General features: G+C 42.1%; 1 protein-coding gene across 1 annotated transcript in view; it reads right to left on the bottom strand.

Moving 5' to 3' along the window:
- Window positions 1-20,957, bottom strand: part of RORB (RAR related orphan receptor B) — a 62,087-nt gene that overhangs the window by 38,386 nt on the left and 2,744 nt on the right. Inside the window, exons 3-4 of the mRNA XM_077818028.1 lie at window positions 13,385-13,526; window positions 9,142-9,543 (exon numbers count right to left, since the gene is read on the bottom strand). Of these exons, the coding sequence (XP_077674154.1) occupies window positions 9,142-9,543; window positions 13,385-13,526 (544 nt within the window). The remainder of the gene's footprint in view (window positions 1-9,141; window positions 9,544-13,384; window positions 13,527-20,957) is intronic.

A 20,957-nucleotide genomic window follows, 5' to 3' on the forward strand; every position in this document is an offset into this window, starting at 1 on the left:
TTGTACTTGGCAGTAGTATTTTTGACATTTTTGAAATATTAAGAAGACATTTTTTAATTTTAAATATATTTTTATGGAGGGAGATGGGTTACAGTACGACTCTGTCAGTCTCCAGAGTGTCCCTTCAAGTAACATTTGACTGAAAAGATCATCTTAAATTACATGCCTGCTGAAATCCAACTCAGCAGAGAAGACAAATTCTGGAGTGACTGAAGCAGGAGTTAGAGAAAACAGAATTCATACTCTTGGGGACATATTTTTTTCAACAGTCAGGTTATGTCTACCCCTCAGCCTATGTTGGCAAAATGTATGTCGCTCAGGGGTGTGAATATTCCACATCCCCTGAATGACATATATTACACTGACATAAGCGCTCATGTACACAGTGCTATGTCAGCAAGAGAGCTTCTCCCGCTAACACAGCATCTGCTGCTCGCGGAGGTGGGTTTTTTACGGCGATGGGCGAGGTCTCTCCCATCACCATCTTCACCAGATGTGCTGCAGCAGTGCGGCTGTAACAGCTCAGCTGTGCTGCTGCATGTATAGACATACCCTTAGAAATGAAACATACTACATGGTCTTGCAAGAAAGTTTAGTGCTATCATAGGAACCTGGTATATGAGGCAAAGCATAGAGCTTCAGTTCAAAGTGCTGCTGAAATCCCAATAGAATGTCAGCATGGAGGGATAGATCCAGCTCCCATTAAAGTCAATGGGAGCTTTTCCATTGATATGAAGGGGAGTTGGATTCGGCCCTTAAAATGCATCAGTGAAGGAGCCAAAAGCTTTTAAAAATTAATATCTCATATAAAAATGAGAAACTGTGTGCTAAATTCCTGGTTGTCAGAGTGCTTTAATAAATAATAATAATAACAACAACAACACTTTACTGTATATAATGCTGTTTATCCAAGGACCTTCAGCATTGTTATACACTGAACCGAATCACGGTTGAAACCTTCAAGGTATTGAGCATTGTCGTTTCTGTGGGGCTATCTGAACCCTTAACTGGAAGTTATTGTGCCCCCTACCTCAACCCATATTTTGGTTTTCTTTTCTGTTAAATACCAGTCAAGGGTTTTTAACTTTAAATGTAACTGTTTATTTTTGCCATGTTGCAGACCTCACTTTGCTTTTGGTTTCTGGTTGAAGGCAGGGTCAGGGCCAGCCCTTCATTTTGCAGGGGCCTGTGTGAAATAAAACATACACTCCTCCTACACAGCACACTAAAGAGTGGCTGCAGGTGTTAAAGCACGTTAGTTCATTCACAGTGGTGAAGGCTGAGGGGATAATATCAGGCCAGATGATGTCAACATTGTTCACTATTTCACAGTTGCTTATTTTAGGAGAAACTTCTAGATACACAAGGCTGGCAGGTGCAGCTTAAGTAGATTACCACCACTTCCCGCCCGCTGTTAAGAGCTGATGTAAAGAGCTACTAGAGGAAGCCATTTCTGATGCACGACAACATTTTTAGTGGCCCTATAAAACCCAGGAACTATGCTATGCAATCAGGAATGACATCTATCTTACCTATTCACTATTTGCATATGTATATATAGATATAGACACTCCTGTAACACTCTCCACAGTTGTATCCCCGAATAGGCTTTTTCCCCACCCTCAACAGGTATAATAATAAATTGTTCTCCTTCTTCTGTGGATTTTACAGGAACTAAGGGGATGGGGCTTGCTCCTTTCCCTCAAAATAATATTAAATGACTATCAACTTTCCCATTCATCTTCCACAGCAGCCAGTTGTCTTGTATTGGACCCCAGTCTTGCCAAGAGATTCACCAGTGTAAGTGTGGTATTAGGAACTGTACCTTAAAATAGTTTAGTATCCCAGACAGGAAGTTATACAGAGGCAGTTTGAACTGTGTCACTGAATAATGAGGATTTCTTTCAAGCCTCTTGGACCCAGAGTCATTACTGAACACCACAGTGGAATCCCCTGCAATCAAAGGGACTCCATGATGCCGACACTAGTGACTCTCTTTTGCAGAATTGGGCCTTATAAAATGAGAGAAGTGATTTAGCTGATCATAGCTAGAGCAGTGATAAATTCAGTGGGGTTATCAAACCCTTGTTCTGCTGCAGTCCACACAGACTTTTATCTCATGAATTTCACTATGAATATCAGGTTCGAAACCCCAAAATAAAAAGGTAAATTCTGTCAAATCTGCCAAATTTCATCTGCTTTGTTCTAATGGTTCATGATTCTTGGAGAACAGTTTCCATCACTCTTGAAAAAGAAAAAGAAAAAGAAAAAGGGACCAGATCCTTAGCTGGTGCAAAGCTGAGGATCTGCCCCTATATATTTATTTCATTTTAAAAACATATTGTAAGTAGTCTTATTTTATTTTGCTATGTAATAAGAATCAGGATATTGGAACATATTTCTTTCAATAAATAGATTTTGCAGTTATCAAATGCCTTAGTTTTGCATCTATGTTTAATTATCCACAAAGCCTGTTTATTGCTCCATATGTTTCATCATGAACATTATTTCTTAGCTAGCAAAAAGACTTCCCAGTTTTGCTTCTACGCCCTGGATGCTGCTTTTGATTATATATATCCTGTGTTTAACAGAGGACAGTCATTTTACCCTCTTAGCACATACTGTGACCAGATCATGTACAGTTATACAGGGAACTATTCAACCGCTTTGAATGAATGCATTATGTTTCTAAATACAATGTGGAAGCCTGGAATTTAACTACTATTTGTCGATATTTCCTCCTAAAGGGCTATTTGCTGTTACAATACTTAGGAACACAAACTGGCATGCAGTACTTGAGTATCTAGCCCATAAAAAAGCCTCATGTTGCCTTGACGTGATAGGACCATGTTTTTTTAAAATATCAATTGGGTATCAGTAGTGAACTTCAAAATGAAGAGATGAATATGACATTAACACGTCTACATTTTCATTACTGATATTAATGGATGTGAACTTAGATTCAGAACATAGTGAAGATTATTATTTTTTTAAAAAGGTCTAAAAATAACATGGTTTTTAAAGAACAAATCATGCCAGGCAAACCTGACCTATTTTTTCTAAGAATTACAAAATTAGTACGTGAAGAAGGGACCATCGACAATGTATAAAGCATTTGATAGGGCATCTCATGAAATTTTATTTATAAAATTAAATTGACTTTTAAGTGAACACGATGACATGGACTGCAAACTGGCTGATGGGCCATGAACAAAATGCTCAAAGGCAATTTATTCAATTGCAGCAAGTTGTTTAGCTGGGTGCAGCAGGGATCATTGTTAGGTTTAATTCTACCAATATTGAACATTTTGTCTAGTAATCTGGAAGAGAGGATTCGCCACATGTTATTTAAATGATCAAATTATTCTAAATTGTAAGGAAGTGCAAATGTAAGTGAGGAGAGAGACAATTTAAAGTGACCAAAAGAGGTTAAAAGTATGGGTATAGAAAAAGGGGATTCAGCCTTGGAAATATGCACACCAATATATCTTGGGAAGCTAGCCCCAAATGAGAAATTCGATGTGTGGGAGAAAAGAACAAAGCTCTAATATGAAAAGAGATGAAGGGGTTACGGTGAGCAGCAAAATAGAGATTAGTGGGCATATAAAGTGGAAGCAAAAACGGTCACTGTGATTCTGGATTGCCTCTGCAGAGCCAACATGTCCCAAACCATGGAGCCATTTGTGTCTCTCCATTTCTCCACATGATTCACATGAGAATAAACTTGCAATCAGTTTTGGGTATCTCAGTACCTAAGAGATGTAAAGCAATTTACGGGAGTTGAATAAAAAATAGCAACATGTATTTTGGCTGCAGAGTTTGAGAGATTGATTCTTGAGGTAAGATTAATAGAGTGGGTATAGTACCAACTGGCTAAGTGACAACTAAGGAGCAGCAAGATAACCAACTAAAAGTATTTTAAGAATGTAAACAGAAGAGGAAAATTTAATCTGGAAAACTTCCTAACCATGAGATTGGCTGGAATGCTTCCAAAGAGTAGTAAGAATTAATGGAACATTAATGTCACTTGGGACAGTTAAAGCAAGACTGAGTAAATCACTAGAAAATATATTATAGGGAGCAATCTTCACTGGCATAGGATCAACTTAATACATCCTTTCCATCTCTATTTTATATTATTCTCTATCATTTTCACATAGTACAGGCCATAACTCAGGAGAGCACTTCTACTCACACAATAGTTAAGTACATACTTAAATTTAAGCCCAAGCTTCAATTTCACTGAAGACAACAAGACATAATCACATGCTAAACATTAAGTATATGCTTAAGAGATATCCTGAATGTGGGGAGAGGGGACTTAAGCATGTGCTTCAGTGTTTTCATATATTGGGGCCATGGACTGCAGAGCAGTTTTCCAAAAGTTCAAGTAATATAGCATTAGCACATCTCTTCTATTTTGTTTAAACATACCTCTTCACTAAGAGTGAGTCAGGTAGTCAGAATTGTTTATATATAACTGGAAAGTCAACAAAAGGACTGAAGAGCTGAAAAATATGTTGATTTCTTATTTGTACTAAGCTACATACAGTCATTGTACTGAACAGTTCATTCCCTTGTGAATAATATTACCGGTTCCTGCAGTTAAAGACACAGGGAACATCTCTCAAACTAATAGGATCTTTCAGAATGGAACAAACTTGATGTCAGTGGAAATTCAGTAGAACCTCAGAGTTCCAGAGGAATGAACTGACTGGTCAACCACACACCTCATTTGGAACCAGAAGTACGCAATCAGGAAGCAGCAGAGACAAAAAAAAAGAAGCAAATATAGTACAGTACTTTGTTAAATGTAAACTACTAACAAAATAAAGGAAGAATTAAACAAAAAAAGATGTTATAAGGTAAGGAAACTGTTTCTGTGCTTGTTTCATTAAAATTAAGATGGTTAAAAGCAGCATTTTTCTTCTCACAGTAAAGTTTCAAAGCCGCATTAAGTTCAGTTGTAAACTTACGACTATTTCAGAGTTCTGAACAACCTCCATTCCTGAGGTGTTTTTAACTCTGAAGTTCTACTCTATGCCAATTGACACTAGTTGAAGATCTGGTCTTAAGAGCATCCACAGTAGTTTTCATTCATTAAAACAAACAATCAAACAAACAATCAAACAAACAAACAAAACCAAACCACTTGGGTAAAATTTCAAAAGGCCCTATGACCAATTTTTAAAAGTAACTTAGGCACTTAGGCAGTTAAGTTTCACAAAGGGCTAGATCCATAAAGGAAACGTAAACTCCATAGTGCAATACCGAATGTTTAGAGTCCTGCCACCTACTGAAATCCTTAGCTGTAACTTGGTCACTGGGTCAGAGAGAAAGTGAGAATGACTTTATAGCCAAGAGGTTAGCACACTGTCCTGAGAGACCTGGATTCCAGGCCCTGCTCCAATGACTATTTAAGTATTTCATAAAAAGTGGAACACCTTCAACAGGAGAGATGTGCTTTAGTGTTTTCCTGTATTGGGACCATGGACTGTAGGGCAGTGAGAGAGATTGAGAGAGACCCACCTTATATACGGAATACCGTATAGCCCAGCAGCTAGATTACTCACCTTCTTCCTTTCTGTTTGTGTGGAGCCTGATCTGGTAGGCATGCTCTACAGTGGCCTCTGAGAATGCCTACAGATTGGCCTCCACAGGCGAGATAGATGAGGGAATTCCTAGCTTGAGGATCCTGCTGGAACTGAGGTAGCATCAGAATTTAGGCAGCGTGCATGCCCACTGGCAGAAATGTAGGCTCATCGGGGACTTCACCAGTGAAAACTTAGCAATCTAGGGAATTTAGGTGCCTACAGGGTTAAGTGGTGACTGAGCAGAGGTTTTGAGGATCTAAATTTTGGACTTAGGTGATAGTTAAGTGCCTAAATTCCTTTGTGGATGTAGCCAAAAACCTTTGCTTAGTCCTACTTTCCCTACCCAAATTTGGAGCTAGTATAAGGCTGCTCAATCACCAAATGGTTTTCAGTTTCACTAAGTGGAGAGAGTGAGAATTCTTCCTGTGCTGAGTTCCAATCTCCTCTGATTAACCCTCATGCTCCTCAACCTTGTTCCATCCTCAGGAAGCTAAAGTTACCCAAATATATGGGATCAGAGGGAAATTTAGGGAAAGGAAAGGGTGAGTGCCAACTCAGTGCTCACTAAATTGTCTCATTACAGTGTGTTGAAGAGGCAGTTGTCTGATGTGCTCACCTCTGGTATGATCAGAGGGAGTGGAAGATCAAGGTGAGCCCAGCTCAGTTTTTTGCTAGGAAAGCAAGGAAAGGATGAAGATTTAGGCAGGGATATTGTTTTATCTGAGTGACCCTGAAGGACGAGAGAGTTTGGGCCTGATCTAAAACCCACTGAAGTAAATGGAAAGACTCCCACTGACTTAAGTGTCTGGGTCAAGCCCATAGAGAGCCCAAGAAACACTGGGGCAGCACCTCATCATCCCCACCTGAACAATCTACTGCAGTGTTTCTGTTAGCACACCACAGAAGCTATTGGTCCCCTGGTGCAGGTGAGTATTGGTTCACAGTTTTTTAGATAAACAAGTAGCAAATAGGCTGATGGTACAAATTACAGCAGCATCTTTACTCTCATTACAAAGTCCCTTCCTACACAAGATACTTCAGGGTCACAAGTGGTGGTATCTCTTAGACTTGACTTTTCTCCTTTGTTCCCACCCCAGATATCTTTAGGCACAAATTGGAAATGTGACTCTTCCAAAGCATATAGTCACGTTTGCACAAGCCAAGTGTATAAAACATTCAGTTTTCAGAGTAACAGCCGTGTTAGTCTGTATTCGCAAAAAGAAAAGGAGTACTTGTGGCACCTTAGAGACTAACCAATTTATTTGAGCATGAGCTGTAGCTCACGAAAACTCATGCTCAAATAAATTGGTTAGTCTCTAAGGTGCCACAAGTACTCCTTTTCTTTTTGCAAACCATTCAGTGTGTGCAAAGAGCTCAAGGATTTGGTTTTCTGAGAGTGAACCTACTTTAGTTTATTTTTTTACTGATGTTATAGATCAGTGGTTCTCAACTGGGGGTCTGCGAGTCATTTCAGGAGAGCCACTGGGCCCTGTGGATGAAGACTGAAGCCCCGAGCCCCAATGCCCTTCACAGGGCGAAAGCCCAGAGCTGCAGGGCTGAAACCCGTAGCTCTGAGCCTCAGTACTCCTGGCTGAAGCCCCAAGCCCTAGCCCCACCCACAGGATTGAGCCCAGAGCTGTGGGACTGAAGCCAGGAGCCCTGGTGCCACCCCGCAGGGCGGAAGCCCCAAGTCCAAGAGTGGGAGTTGGGAGTGCACAGAGGGCGTTGTTCCACCCCCTCCCCACAAAATGGCAGTGCCTTACCCAGAGCGGGGCAGTCCTGGGGGCAACTCCACACTGTCCCCCACCTCCTTCTCTCCCGCAAGAGGCCCTGCCCCCTGGCCAGGTCAGAAGGGGGAAGTTGGAGCCAGGCACTGGAGGGCAGCTGCTGCCATGAAGAGGGCAGCCACAGAGCTCTCCTCTCTCCTGCGGCTACTGCTGCTGCTGATGGTGCCCAGGGTTGTGGCTGCTCCTCAGTTCCCAGCTTTTACTGCTGGAGCAGTTGGTAAGAGCCACCAAAGTGAGTGACCCGACTCCTGGACAGCAGAGTCCTCAGGCAGCAGTGACCGCAGGACCGGGAGCGTTCCTGGGCTCCTGATACGCAGCCCCTAGCTACCCCTCTCCCTACACCCTGAGCTACCCCCGTGCCTGCACACAGCCCCTAGCTACCCCTCTCCCTGCACTGAGTTACACCCCTCTCTCCACACAGCCCCTAGCTACCCCTCTCCTTGCACTGGGCTACACCCCTCTCTCCATGCAGATCCTAGCTACTCCTTTCCCTGCACCCTGAGCTACCTCTCCTCCCTGCACATAGCCCCTAGATACTCCCTGCCTCAGCCTGCACCTTGAGTGGTTTTCAAACTGAGCTGAGCCCCACTCCACCCTCCCATTTGTTTTATAAATTTTGGTTCCAGCTTTCCTGTCCCCTGACAGGCTGGATGGACTGCTGAGGTGAGTCAGGGGGTGGAGGTGGTGATCCCTCCCTGAGCCACGCTATGCAGAGCTGGCCTGAGCCCTGCTCCCCCCGAAAATGGAAGTCAAACTACGCCTACGCCCAAGGACACCCCCTGCCCCACCTGCCCTGGAGTTTTTATAGCATGTTCGGGGGTGGGGGAGCTCAGATAGAAAAAAGTTAGAGATTACCCTTTCCCTCTTGTTTTTTAATTAAACCCAATTAGAGAGGTGTTACCCTCTAATTTTATTCTAAACCACAACTGACTCAGCAGTCATCACTTGTTGAGGTGGGAAGCTCTTAATTAGAAAGCCAGCCTCTTGTTCTTTCTTTCTTAGAATAGAATACAGTGCTTTCGGCTGAGTGTGTACACATGAGAGCCTGAGCCATTTTATTTCGTTAGAAACCTTCCCTAGAGTGTGACCAAAAGAACATTATTGTTCACCCAAACACAGCCTTTTTAACTGAAACAGCTGGCAGAAGGCTTGCACTGGCAGCTAAAGGAAAACTGTAGTAAGACGTATGCCCAAAACATCCAGTGAGTTAATCAGGAGAATACAAATCACAGCCTATATCGGGCCAGATCTTCATCTCAATTACACTGCTTTTAAATCAAGAGATCAGTGAAATTACTCCAAACATACATCTATGTAACTGAGATCAGAATCTGGTTCTCATTTTAATAAACACAATAGAATGAGCCACCTTAGGGACTCTCTGTTTTGACAAGAATATGTATAGCTGTCAGAAAAGATCATTAAACCCTTCTGGTAATGAGCTCATTTGAAACAAGCTCCCTGTTAGTAATTATTACTTGGTTTTGATTGATTCATCAGTTGCTTTTGGTGTTCCATTTTCATAAACAGTTCATGAATTGCTGAGTTAAGAAATGTAATAATTATTTTAGAATGCCGTAAACTCAGTCAACAACAAAAGGCCCAGCTAGCCAGCCAGCCAGCCAGCCCTGTTTCAGGACCAGTCCATTCTAAATGAATCGGCTGTGTACCATATCAGTTAGAACTGGACTGCAATTTATTCAACAACAAAGAAAGTCAAATGGAATAGTGAATGCTTGAGGAGTGAGAGTTTTTCTTACCTATTTCAGTCATGGTTATCCCCGGAGCTAACTGCCCATTGTTGAAAGAGCTATAGGTAAACAAGTTTGGTACAGAAGTGAGGTCATAGATAGGTTCCTGCTTTATCTGTTTGATTCCAGTCATGTCTAACCCAGACTGATCTGGGGAGGGCTGGGCAGAATCCACATTATAATAACCCTCGGACTTTGGCAGGTCAATGACATGCCCATTTGAGTAAGTGCCACCAGTTTCGTTGTTCAGGTTGCTCAAGCCATTACTGATGCTGCTGCTGTATACCCTGGCAAGGGCTTCTGCCTCACCACTCTGCTGCTGCCGTTGCTCCTGTAATCGCTGCTGGTGCTTCTGCACTTCAGCATACAGGCTGTCCCTCTGCTTTTTGGACATTCTTCCAAATTTCACAGCTGAAAAGCAAACCATAACAGAAACCATTGCTCTCTTTTCTTAAATTGTTTCCCTTTTAACATCACTTTTGCCCTGTCTTTCTGCTGGGGAAATCAGAGATGACACAAATCTGCAGACTACCCACGTATTATGAAAGCTGAAGCAGTATGCTCTTGGATTTGCAAGGTACCAACGCTGCTCCATTTTGACGGACAGGGACTCAGTCAAGCAACATATTCCTCCCTGCTGTGAATGTTAAAAAGACCTGGCATCTTTCTCTTCTCTCGCTGTGTTCACTTCACAACAACCCAGAGGTATATAAAACTTACAACCTTTAGATTTGTATCCCATGTGCTTTATCAAGTTGCTCCCAAACCTTTAAACTATGCACTAACTGATTAGTGCCTTCTGATGAAAGCAAATCCTAAAGGCCTGTTATTGAAACCTTTCAAGGGGCTATTATCTTCACACTCCTACTTTTTTTTAAACAACATTATAGGTTAGAGTCAGGACCTGCAGGGAAACAGCAGACTTGAAGGTAAGCAGCATAAATGAATGGCACATCTCATTTGGATTTGCACAATCATATTTTACCTAATCTCCATCGATAAAATTTGTACATTCTTCACTGTTGACAAATGAAGGAAATAGTGTTACTTTTAGAGTAAGTCAGCATCAGAGTACAAACTGGATTCTCTAGTGCTTGAAATCTTTAGAGACTCATGTCTTCCTAAAAGGTATGCTCTAATTCAAGCATGAGTTATTAGGCTTGATGCAAGAATTACTGGCTGAAATTCTATGGCCTATGTTATACAGGAGGTCAGTCTAGATGATATTAATGGTCCTTTCTGGCCTTAAAATCTATTAAATATTTTTGGGCAGATCTGGGAAACTTCAGCCCAAAGATGGTAAATAAGGTTTTAGAACAAATGAGGTCACTTAGTGGGCAGAAGATCTAGAGGGGGAAGAAGAGGGTATCAAGGATGGAGTCCTGAGGGATACCAATACAGAGCACAAGGGAGGGACACCAGGATATTCCTTTTTGGGAATGTAATTATAGAATGGTTATTAGCCAAGATGAGAGGGATGGTCTCCCTAGACTCTGTTTTCCAGAAGCTGGGAATGGGTGACAGGGGACAGATCACTTAATTAACTGTTCTGTTCATTCCCTCTGAAGCATCTGGCATTAGCCACTGTCGGAGGACAGGATACTGGGCTAGATGGACCTTTGGTTTGACCCAGTATGACCATTCTTAATGAAGCATCAAATACTCCTTTCATGTGGTATGAGGACAAGTGTTTTCCAAAGCCGCTGAATTACTTTAGATCCTTCTACTTATTGTGCTAAATTTAGAGACAACATAAGTGACTGCTGAAGATGGGCCTGATTCTCATTTACACTAGGGCCATTTTATACTTCTATTTATATCCTCTTTCAGACCCCCTTATGATAGTCAGATCCTATAAGTCTGTGCGAATGTGAGTGTAACTTGCAATCTGAGGGAGCTGAAAGATGTGCAAGAAGAGAAGAAAAGCACCAAAGAAAGCAGGGTGCAAGAAGGTATATCAGATAACAGCTCCATCAGTTTCTCACTCCCTTTTAGGGATTCGTTTCCCTGCTATGGCCCTGCCTTTCCATCCCCTGAGCATATAAATTATATCTCTTTACACCATCATTTGCATTACCTATGGATCCTGCCCATCATTCACTTCTCGCTCTTATTTTAACCTCAGCAGATGAGAGCAGGGAGGGCCAATCCACAACTACTTTATGTTGAAAAATGCAACTACATATTTTCTTTAATTTTAGGGCCTCAGTAATAGAAACAAACACCCACTGTTTATGCTCATTATATTTTCATTAATTGGGCTCTCCAGCTGCTGTCATTAGCATCCTGCCTCTGTGTGATAGAAATTAGTCTGTTATTAGACTGAGAGTTAAAATTCACATATGATTTCTTTGTAACAATGAAAAAAAATCAATAAAGGCAAGACTATTTATATTACAGTGTTTATACTCGTAGAGGTTAGAGCAGGGAGTGGCAACCTCTGGCACACGGCCCATCAGGGAAATCCGCTGGCAGGCTGGGATGGTTGGTTTACCTGCAGCATCTGCAGGTTCAGCCTATCGCAGCTCCCACTGGCCACGGTTCGCCATTCCAGGCCAACTGGGGCTGCAGGAAGCGGTAGCCAACATATCCCTTGGCCCACGCCACTTCCCGCAGCCCCCATTGGTCTGGAATGGCGAACTGTGGCCAGTGGGAGCTGCAATTGACCGAACCTCCAGATACTGCAAGTAAACAAACCATCCTGGCCTGCCAGCAGATTTTCCTGACAGGCCTCATGCCAAAGATGCCGATCCCTTGGTTAGAGGAAGGCAGCACTGGGAGATGAAACCTTCTATTCATCTACACTATAGAAGACTCAGGAGCACAGACTGAGAAACTCTGTTTTACAGGTGAGGGACAGAGCTCTAGCAGCCAAACACAAGTGTCCCTGTGATGCCTTAGATCCTTCTGCTGCAGTCAGGAGACACCACTTTTATGAGGAGACTATATGATGAAAGAGCACAGCATTAATCTTCTTTGGGCAGAAAGGAGAGGCTAAGAACCCGGTCTGCTGCATGCTAGAGACCAAGCTGAATTCACTTAATGGTGAGACTGTGGTACCCTTACGCATGTTGGATAGAATTTTACATTGTGAACCGCCCCATTGTACCTATGGAGTAGAGTACTACTCAAAGTGCATATGAGTATTGCAATCTGACCTTAAACTAATTTAAAACCTCTGAACCATCAAATGACCATAATTTCTCTGGTGATCTACAAAGCTATAGGAAATTTAAAATAAATTCAAATGGCACATTTTTATAACTCTCCAAGACCTTTTTTTTTGCCACTATATAGCTATAGATAAGCAAATTAAGGTAATATGCCTACAAAATAGGAGAAATTTTTGTTTTCTTTTTGATGATTTTAAAATTTCAGTATGGATTTGGGAACAACCCAAATTAACAGTAGTAGCTAGGGCTGGAATAATGCCAACGGGCTTTGCTCAAGCTTCCTTGCACAGCTCTGCCATTGCACCTCAATGCTAACCTGCAACACAACTCTTATTCTAGTCCCAGGCAATTCTCAATTTGTCAATCATGCTGACTTGTGTGTCAGTTTGGGAAGTGGTTAAGAGGACTAATAACTCAGTAAGGACCAAGCGGAGACCACCAGCACCAAAATATATAGTTTGCTCTGTGCAGCCTCACCCTGACGTTTCAACGGGATGCACGAACCTTCTTCATTTTTTTGTTTTTCAGCAGTTGTGTAGCTCTCTTGTTCACTGCTAAACAGCAGAAGGTTGCACCAAGTCATTCCTTTGTAATGTAATGCAATTTTTATTGAAGTGCTTTCAGATCCTTCAGCATAAAAATCGCTCTAAGCATGCATATTTCCTTTTTAACTGTACATTTTATTTATTATACTGTCTCAGGCCCTCAAACATTTTTAAGCAGGGGAGTTTTAATACATCAATATTTAATATTATTAATATAAAATGTTATCTGATCCAGCATGTGAAGCCATCTCTAAGAGAGGAGGACCTTTTTGCTTTTAACCAGAATGCCACATTTCTCTTTATAACATTTTGTTTTAATCTAATGTTGCTCTCTATTTGTTATTCTCCCACCCCCATGAAAAAATGCTCCTAAGTTTAAGGAATGGCAAAGATCTATGTTTTACTGTGAACGTGTTAAGGAGCAGTTAGCTTTTCTTCTTTCTTTCCAGAAATCTGTCAGGGGTTTAAGTAGTCAGCAGCAATGAAGAACAGTTTCAAAGGGTTTATCTATGAAGCAGGAAGCTAACTCCTTACCGTCTCTAGACATTCCTAGGGCAAGACACTTCTGCAGTCGGCAGTGTTGGCAACGATTTCTGTTGGTTCTGTCAATTAAACAGTTTCTCTGCCTGGGGCAGGAGTAAGAGGCATTGTTCTGCTGACTCCTCCTAAAGAAACCCTAGAGAGACAGAGTGAAAAAGAGAGGGAGAGAGAGAGAGAATTACCATATATATAGATATATATATAGTGGCATGCCACTGCAATAAACTCTAATTCAGTGACATTTTGTTTATGATACAACTTTGTAGATGCTTTAACCATAAATAGCGAAATAAACTCATGTTCTCTCCTGATATGAAAAACCTGTGCATTACTCCGTAAATATAATATGCGGGTATGAGGGTAACAAACAGGATAGAGTGATAAAATATAGTACATCCTCAATAATACAATAAACACTGAACTTCATCAAATGCTCAGGGAGACTCTCACCAATATTTATAACAAGGCGACTTAGTGCCATTTGCTCCGAATACTTTTTTTGTTGAAGAAAATGTACTGGTAACTTCTAACACGGACAATTTGTTTATTCACTGGCTACATGTGGTATCAGAAGCTGTAATGTACTGTAAAAGCGGCAAAGAGTCCTGTGGCACCTTATAGACTAACGGACGTATTGGAGCATAAGCTTTCATGGGTGAATACCCACTTCGTCGGATGCATGTAGTGGAAATTTCCAGAGGCAGGTATAGAGATGCAAGCAAGAATCAGGCTAGGGATAACGAGGTTAGTTCAATCAGGGAGGATGAGGCCCTCTTCTAGCAGTTGAGGTGTGAACAGCAAGGGAGGAGAAACTGCTTTTGTAGTTGGTGAGCCATTCACAGTCTTTGTTTAATCCTGAGCTGATGGTGTCAAATTTGCAAATGAACTGAAGCTCAGCAGTTTCCCTTTGAAGTCTGGTCCTGAAGTTTTTTGGCTGCAGGATGGCTACCTTTAAATCTGCTATTCTGTGTCCAGGGAGGTTGAAGTGTTCTCCTAGAGGTTTTTTGTATATTGCCATTCCTAATATCTGATTTGTGTCCATTTATCCTTTTACGTAGGGACTGTCCAGTTTGGCCCATGTACATAGCAGTGGGGACATTGCTGGTACATGATGGCGTATATTACACTGGTGGACGTGCAGGTGAATGAACCGGTGATGGTGTGGCTGATCTGGTTAGGTCCTGTGATGGTGTTGCTGGTGGAGATATGTGGGCAGAGTTGGCATCGAGGTTTGTTGCATGGATTGATTCCTGAGTTAGAGGTTATGGTGCGGTGTGTAGTTGCTGGTGAGAATATGCTTCAGGTTGGCGGGTTGTCTGTGGGCAAGGACTGGCCTGCCTCCCAAGGCCTGTGAAAGTGAGGGATTGTTGTAGATCACTGATGATGCATTGGAGAGGTTTTAGCTGAGGACTGTATGTGATGGCCAGTGGAGTTCTGTTGGTTTCTTTCTTGGGCTTGTTTTGCAGCCGGAGGCTTCTGGGTACACATCTGGCTCTGTTGATCTGTTTCCTTATTTCCTCTTGTGGGTATCGTAGTTTTGAGAATGTTGGTGAAGATCTTGTGGGTGTTGGTCTCTGTCTGAGGGGTTGGAACAAATGCGGTTGTACGTCAGCGCTTGGCTGTAGACAGTGGATCATGCAGTGTGTCCGGGATGGAAGCTGGAGGCATTAAGCTAGGCATAGCAGTCGGTGGGTTTTTGGTATAGGGTGGTGTTAACGTGACCATCACTTATTTGCACTGTGGTGTCTAGGAAGTGAACCTCCTGTGTAGATTGGTCCAGGCTGAGGATGATGATTGGATGGAAGCTATTGAAATCATGGTGGAATTCTTCCAGTGTTTCCTTCCCATGGGTCCAGATGATGAAGATGTCATCAACGTAGCACAGGTAGGGAAGGGATGTGAGTGGACAAGAGCTGAGGAAGTGATGAACCAGGTCAGCCATAAAAATGTTGGCATATTGTGGGGCCATGTGGGTGCTCATAGCGGTATCACTGGTCTGGAAGTATATATTGTCACCAAATTTGAAATAACTGTATGTGAGGATAAAGTTCCAGAGCTCAGCAATCAGTTGTGCTGTGACATCATCAGGGATACTGTTCCTGACAGCTTGTATTCCATCAGTGTGTGGGATGTTTGTGTAGAGACCCTCTACATCCATGGTGGCTAGGATGGTGTTTTCTGGAAGATCACCAATGCATTGTAGTTTTCTCAGGAAATCAGTGGTGTCACAGTGATAGCTGTGCTCGCTAGTGGCATAGGGTCTGAGTAGAGAGTCCACATATCTGGACAGTCCTTCAGTGAGAGTGCCAATGCCTGAGATGATGGACATATACATAGGATGCTTCCACCGACGTGCACAGGCAGAAAGTGTGGAAAAACAACGTCACTTGCCTCATAACCTAAGTCTTGCAGAACGTAATGCCATCCACAGCCTCAGAAACAACCCTGACACTATAATCAAAGAGGCTGATAAAGGAGGTGCTGTTGTCATCAGGAACAGGTCTGACTACCAAAAGGAGGCTGCCAGACAACTCACCAATACCAAATTCTACAGGCCACTTTCCTCAGATCCCACTGAGGAATACACTAAGAAACTGCACCATCTACTCAGAACACTCCCTACACAAATAGAGGAACAAATCAACATACCCTTAGAGCCCCGACTGGGGTTATTCTATCTATTAGCCAAGATCCACAATCCCAGAAATCCTGGATGCCCCATCATCTTGGGCATTGGCACTCTCACTGAAGGACGGTCCAGATATGTGGACTTTCTACTCAGACCCTACACCATCACAGGACCAAACCAGATCAGCCATACCAGTTCATTCACCTGCACATCCACCAATGTAATATACACCATCATGTGCCAGCAATGCCCCCACTGCTATGTGCATGGGCCAAACTGGACAGTCCCTACGTAAAAGGATAAATGGACACAAATCAGATATTAGGAATGGCAATATACAAAAAACCTCTAGGAGAACACTTCAACCTCCCTGGACACAGAATAGCAGATTTAAAGGTAGCCATCCTGCAGCCAAAAAACTTCAGGACCAGACTTCAAAGGGAAACTGCTGAGCTTCAGTTCATTTGCAAATTTGACACCATCAGCTCAGGATTAAACAAAGACTGTGAATGGCTCACCAACTACAAAAGCAGTTTCTCCTCCCTTGCTGTTCACACCTCAACTGCTAGAAGAGGGCCTCATCCTCCCTGATTGAACTAACCTCGTTATCCCTAGCCTGATTCTTGCTTGCATCTTTATACCTGCCTCTGGAAATTTCTACTACATGCATCCGACGAAGTGGGTATTCACCCACGAAAGCTTATGCTCCAATATGTCTGTTAGTCTATAAGGTGCCACAGGACTCTTTGTCGCTTTTACAGATCCAGACTAACATGGCTACCCCTCTGATGTAATGTACTGTGTGATTCCCTAGGTTAACCTGGAGAAGCATGAACTGATTTGGAGGGAGCAGATACTCCACAAGTGACAGGTAATTCAAATTGAGGCATCTACAAGAGCCCTAGGATTTAATGACCTTATTAGCTAAAGTGCAATGGAAAAAGCAACACTTTTAAACAATACCATCCTCCTCCATGAAAAAAATCATGACATTTCATATGTAAAAGAAATATATTATTATCAGGTAAATACAGAAAATTAAAAAGCCCAGTTTAGCTAGGGAATGGGCTAAAAAACCTTAAAACTTTTAGTTACCCAGTCTCAGTAGGGTTTTTTTGAGTGTTATTCTGGCCAGTTGTTTGGATTTGTGACTGGGGACAAGAGTGCTAGAACTGGAGAGCATGTCCTTACTTAGTCATAGCCATTGAGAATGGCACCATCAGGCAATATTAGGGCAGAAGTGACAAGAAATTCCAGAGATGTCAAGAGGAATGGAGCCAGGAAGGGGAGATGAGAGACGTAAAGCGACACGTGATGTTCTTCTCTCTTCTACAGAACAACGAAAGGTAAAGAGCACAGGAGGAGCAGGGAGCCCAGAGAGGGGGAGAGAAACAAAGGAGAGAAATTCATTGGAGAACCTAGCAGCTTTAGAAACAGGCAAACTGCACACTTACAAAGTGAGAAAGAGATGGAGGGGGAGTCTAGCAACCGCAGGAAGCCATGAAGGCAGATAGAAGGTAAAAAGTGCAGTTAGCATCTGTAGGAGGAAGACAGAGTAAGGTTAGACACTGGTAGCAGTGGCAGTGAGGTGGCTGAGTGTTGCTAGGATGGTTTGTAGACTAAACCTGAACTGAATCAGAAAGCTAGGGCTGGCTTCATTCAACAGCTAGTCCAGTATTGTTTCAGTACAGGACTATGGATGACAGCAGCAAATCATGGCAATAATAATAGCTGTGGAGTCTGGAGAAACAATGGTGAAGAAACAATGTAATTGGATTGTACATGACTGGATTCACTCAGTAAAGACAGTATTTGACGCTTCACTCAAGTCCTAGTGCATTGAATGATGGCCAGAGGTGTCACTAGCACTGGACAACAGGTATTGGGTTTGAGTAAAGATTCCGACATTCCCAGTCCATGAAGTGAAGTTTAAAGTCCCATTTCATCTACCCTGCATAGGTTATAACCACTAACACAACCAATTTAAAATTTAATTTAATATGTGAGTTTTTTATCTTTGGGAATGCAGTTGTCCTTTAGGGAAAGTGCCAATGAAAAATTGTAAAGCACTTATCTGATCCTGACTGTCAAAGAATTTACTGAACCAATGGCTGTGGGATTAATTTAAGGCTAATTTAGCGCTAATTATGAGACATTTCTTATGTATTTGCCGTACTTCATTACAAATTTCCTTTTTGGCATAAAAAGGGTTTTCTGTTTTAAATTTAAGCAATTCAGTGTGAATAGGGAACTGAAAGACTGGATTAATCAGATCAGGTCAATCTTATTTTTAAATGTAACAGTTATAAAAATTAAGTTTTTTAAAATTGTAACTATTACATAGTGTAGAGTATCATATTTTAGTGCTACAAAGCTTTTGATAGTGAAGACTGAGTGGCTTATTTTCTATCATACAGGAATTTACACTATCATTCTTTGTTCTTATTAGAATATCATGGGACATATTCAAATTTTGACTTGGTATAATTTATTTTTTCCCTTCCCTCATCAGAGCTAAATGTTTTCTTAGAATATATAATATTTTATATCCTTTTTTTGAATGGCTACATTTATTGGGGAGAACAATTGCTCTTTTGGGTAGAAGAATTGCACTGACCTAATGGGTAGAGTAGAAGAGCTAAAAACAAAGTTGCTTGGTTCTTTTCCTAACTCTGACATTAAATCACTTCGTGATGTTGGGCAAGTCACTTAACCTTTCTCTAGCTCAGTTTCCCAGTCTGTAAAACAGGGATAGTAATATGTCCCATATCTCAAAGAACTAGGCTGCAGTTTTAACCACTTCCCACAATGGTGGAGAGACAGGTGGAATGAGACACTTTTGAGAGCCCCAGAGACATTGAGGTAGGAACAAGGGGTGAAATCCAGGTCCAAATGAAGCTGGTGGGGAAATTCCCATTGGCTTCAATGGGGCAAAGATTGCACTGAAGGTGCCCAGGCATGCTGCAGGATACAATAGTGCTATTTGCTATACCCTTTAACAAGGTGCAATGAGGACTGATAGATCAGATATAGAGTGATAGCTTTGTGAAAAGTGTTCACCCACAGGTGACAGGGTGTTTTTGTCTTTTATCATTTTCCTGTGTGAGTTCATCTGAGAGAGCAGTGACTATCTGGTTTCACCCAGATAGTTTTTATTGGGGCATTTAGTGCACTCGAAGAGTAAAGATGTGTTGTGGTGGGTGTTGATCATTGTAGCAGTGGAGATATGGCTGCAGGTTTTGCATCCGTTGTTCTGTCTGGTTCTGGTGCCGTTTTGAGTCTCTGTGTCCTGGTCTGTGGGGAGCTTTCTTCTGATGATGAGCTTGGAAAGGCTGAGGGGTTGTTTAAACGCCAGCAGTGGGTGTTTACAAAACAATCACTCTATGGGCTTGTCTTCGTGTACAGCACTGCAGCTGCACCAATGTAGCGCTTAAGGGGATGTCTTCACTACCAACGTGGCTGTGTAAGCTCTCCCAGTGCTGTAAAAAAACCACTCCCACGAGGGGAGAAGCTCCCAGTGCTGGTGCACTGTCTACACGGCCACTTTACAGAACTGAAACTTGCATTGCTTGGGCGGGGTGGTGTTTTTTCACACCCCTGAGCAAGAGAGTTTCAGCGCTGTAAAGTGGCAGTGTTGACAAGGCCTTAGTGAAGACGCTACTATGCCGCTGGGAGAGCCTCTCCCATCAGTGTAGTTAATCCACCTTCCCAAGAGGCGGTAGCTCTCCCATTAACATAGCACTGTCTAGAGGTGGGCGCAGGAGGTAGGATTTTGCACACCCCTCAGCGATGTAGTTATATTGGTTATACTATACTATATACTATACTGATATAGGTCTGTAGTGGAGATATGGCCTGTATCTGACCTCTTAGTCCTCATCCTCAAAGGAAACCTGCACAACACTTTCAAAAGATGAGCCCGGGTGCTTAAATTCATCTTTCCGCTAGACACTAAAAATCATGGATTGAACAGATTTCCTGGATTTATGGCTTATTACAACAACCTGTTACTCTTTACCCCTCTGTTTTTCTCCTATGACTACAGAGGTGTTAACGGAACACTCTACCTTGAATGGTCCCTTAGAATATGTGCTAACTACTTATGTTAAACAATCTGTTCCATCTTGCATTTTGCTGTGATGCTGGGAGTACCTTTCGCAGACCTGCAGAAGAGCTCTGTGTGGCTCAAAAGTTTGTCTCTCTCACCAACAGAAGTTGGTCCAGTAAAAGATATTACCTCACCCACCTTGTCTCTCTAATCTCCTGGGACCAGCACAGCTACAACTAGACTGCATACATCTTTCTTCATGACAGTCTCATGAAACAGGATTAGACTAATTGATCTGCTACTTTGAAACTGGCACAAAAACAATAGGGTTACAACTGTGTTAAGTGGTAGAGGAGCTTCTTATCTCAATATGCACATAGAGCTAAGAGGTATTGTCTCCTCTTGAGGCACACACAAGGGCTACCATTAACACTAATCACATCCAGAGGAGACTCTATTCCTTACTGCTTTGTGTAGACTGGTTACAGAGACAAGAAGCTCTTTTTCTGCTTAAAAGCATTTTTCTTTATTATTATTTTTGTGCCAATTTTAAAGTATCAGATCGATTAGATTAATCCTGTTTTGTGTCTATTTCCAGTCCAGTATCACAATAAAACCGTGTCACAGGGGGGATGGCTCATTTACAATTATTAAAGTTTCTAAAAGGCAAGGTCTGATTTTTGACAATATGTCACTTCTCAATTTACTGGCATTAAATCAAACTCTTTATTTTTGGGATGTGGTAAATCCAATGTTTTGGATTTTTCAGATGCCTTCAATGTTATAAAATGCTAAATACAAACCTGGGGAGCGAGATATTTCACACTACACACATGTAGATAGATGTGTATGTGCGCCCTCAAAATGTACAAGTGCACGTTTCCATATAC

Source organism: Eretmochelys imbricata, chromosome 5 (assembly GCF_965152235.1).
Source record: "Eretmochelys imbricata isolate rEreImb1 chromosome 5, rEreImb1.hap1, whole genome shotgun sequence".
Classification (NCBI taxonomy): domain Eukaryota; kingdom Metazoa; phylum Chordata; order Testudines; family Cheloniidae; genus Eretmochelys; species Eretmochelys imbricata.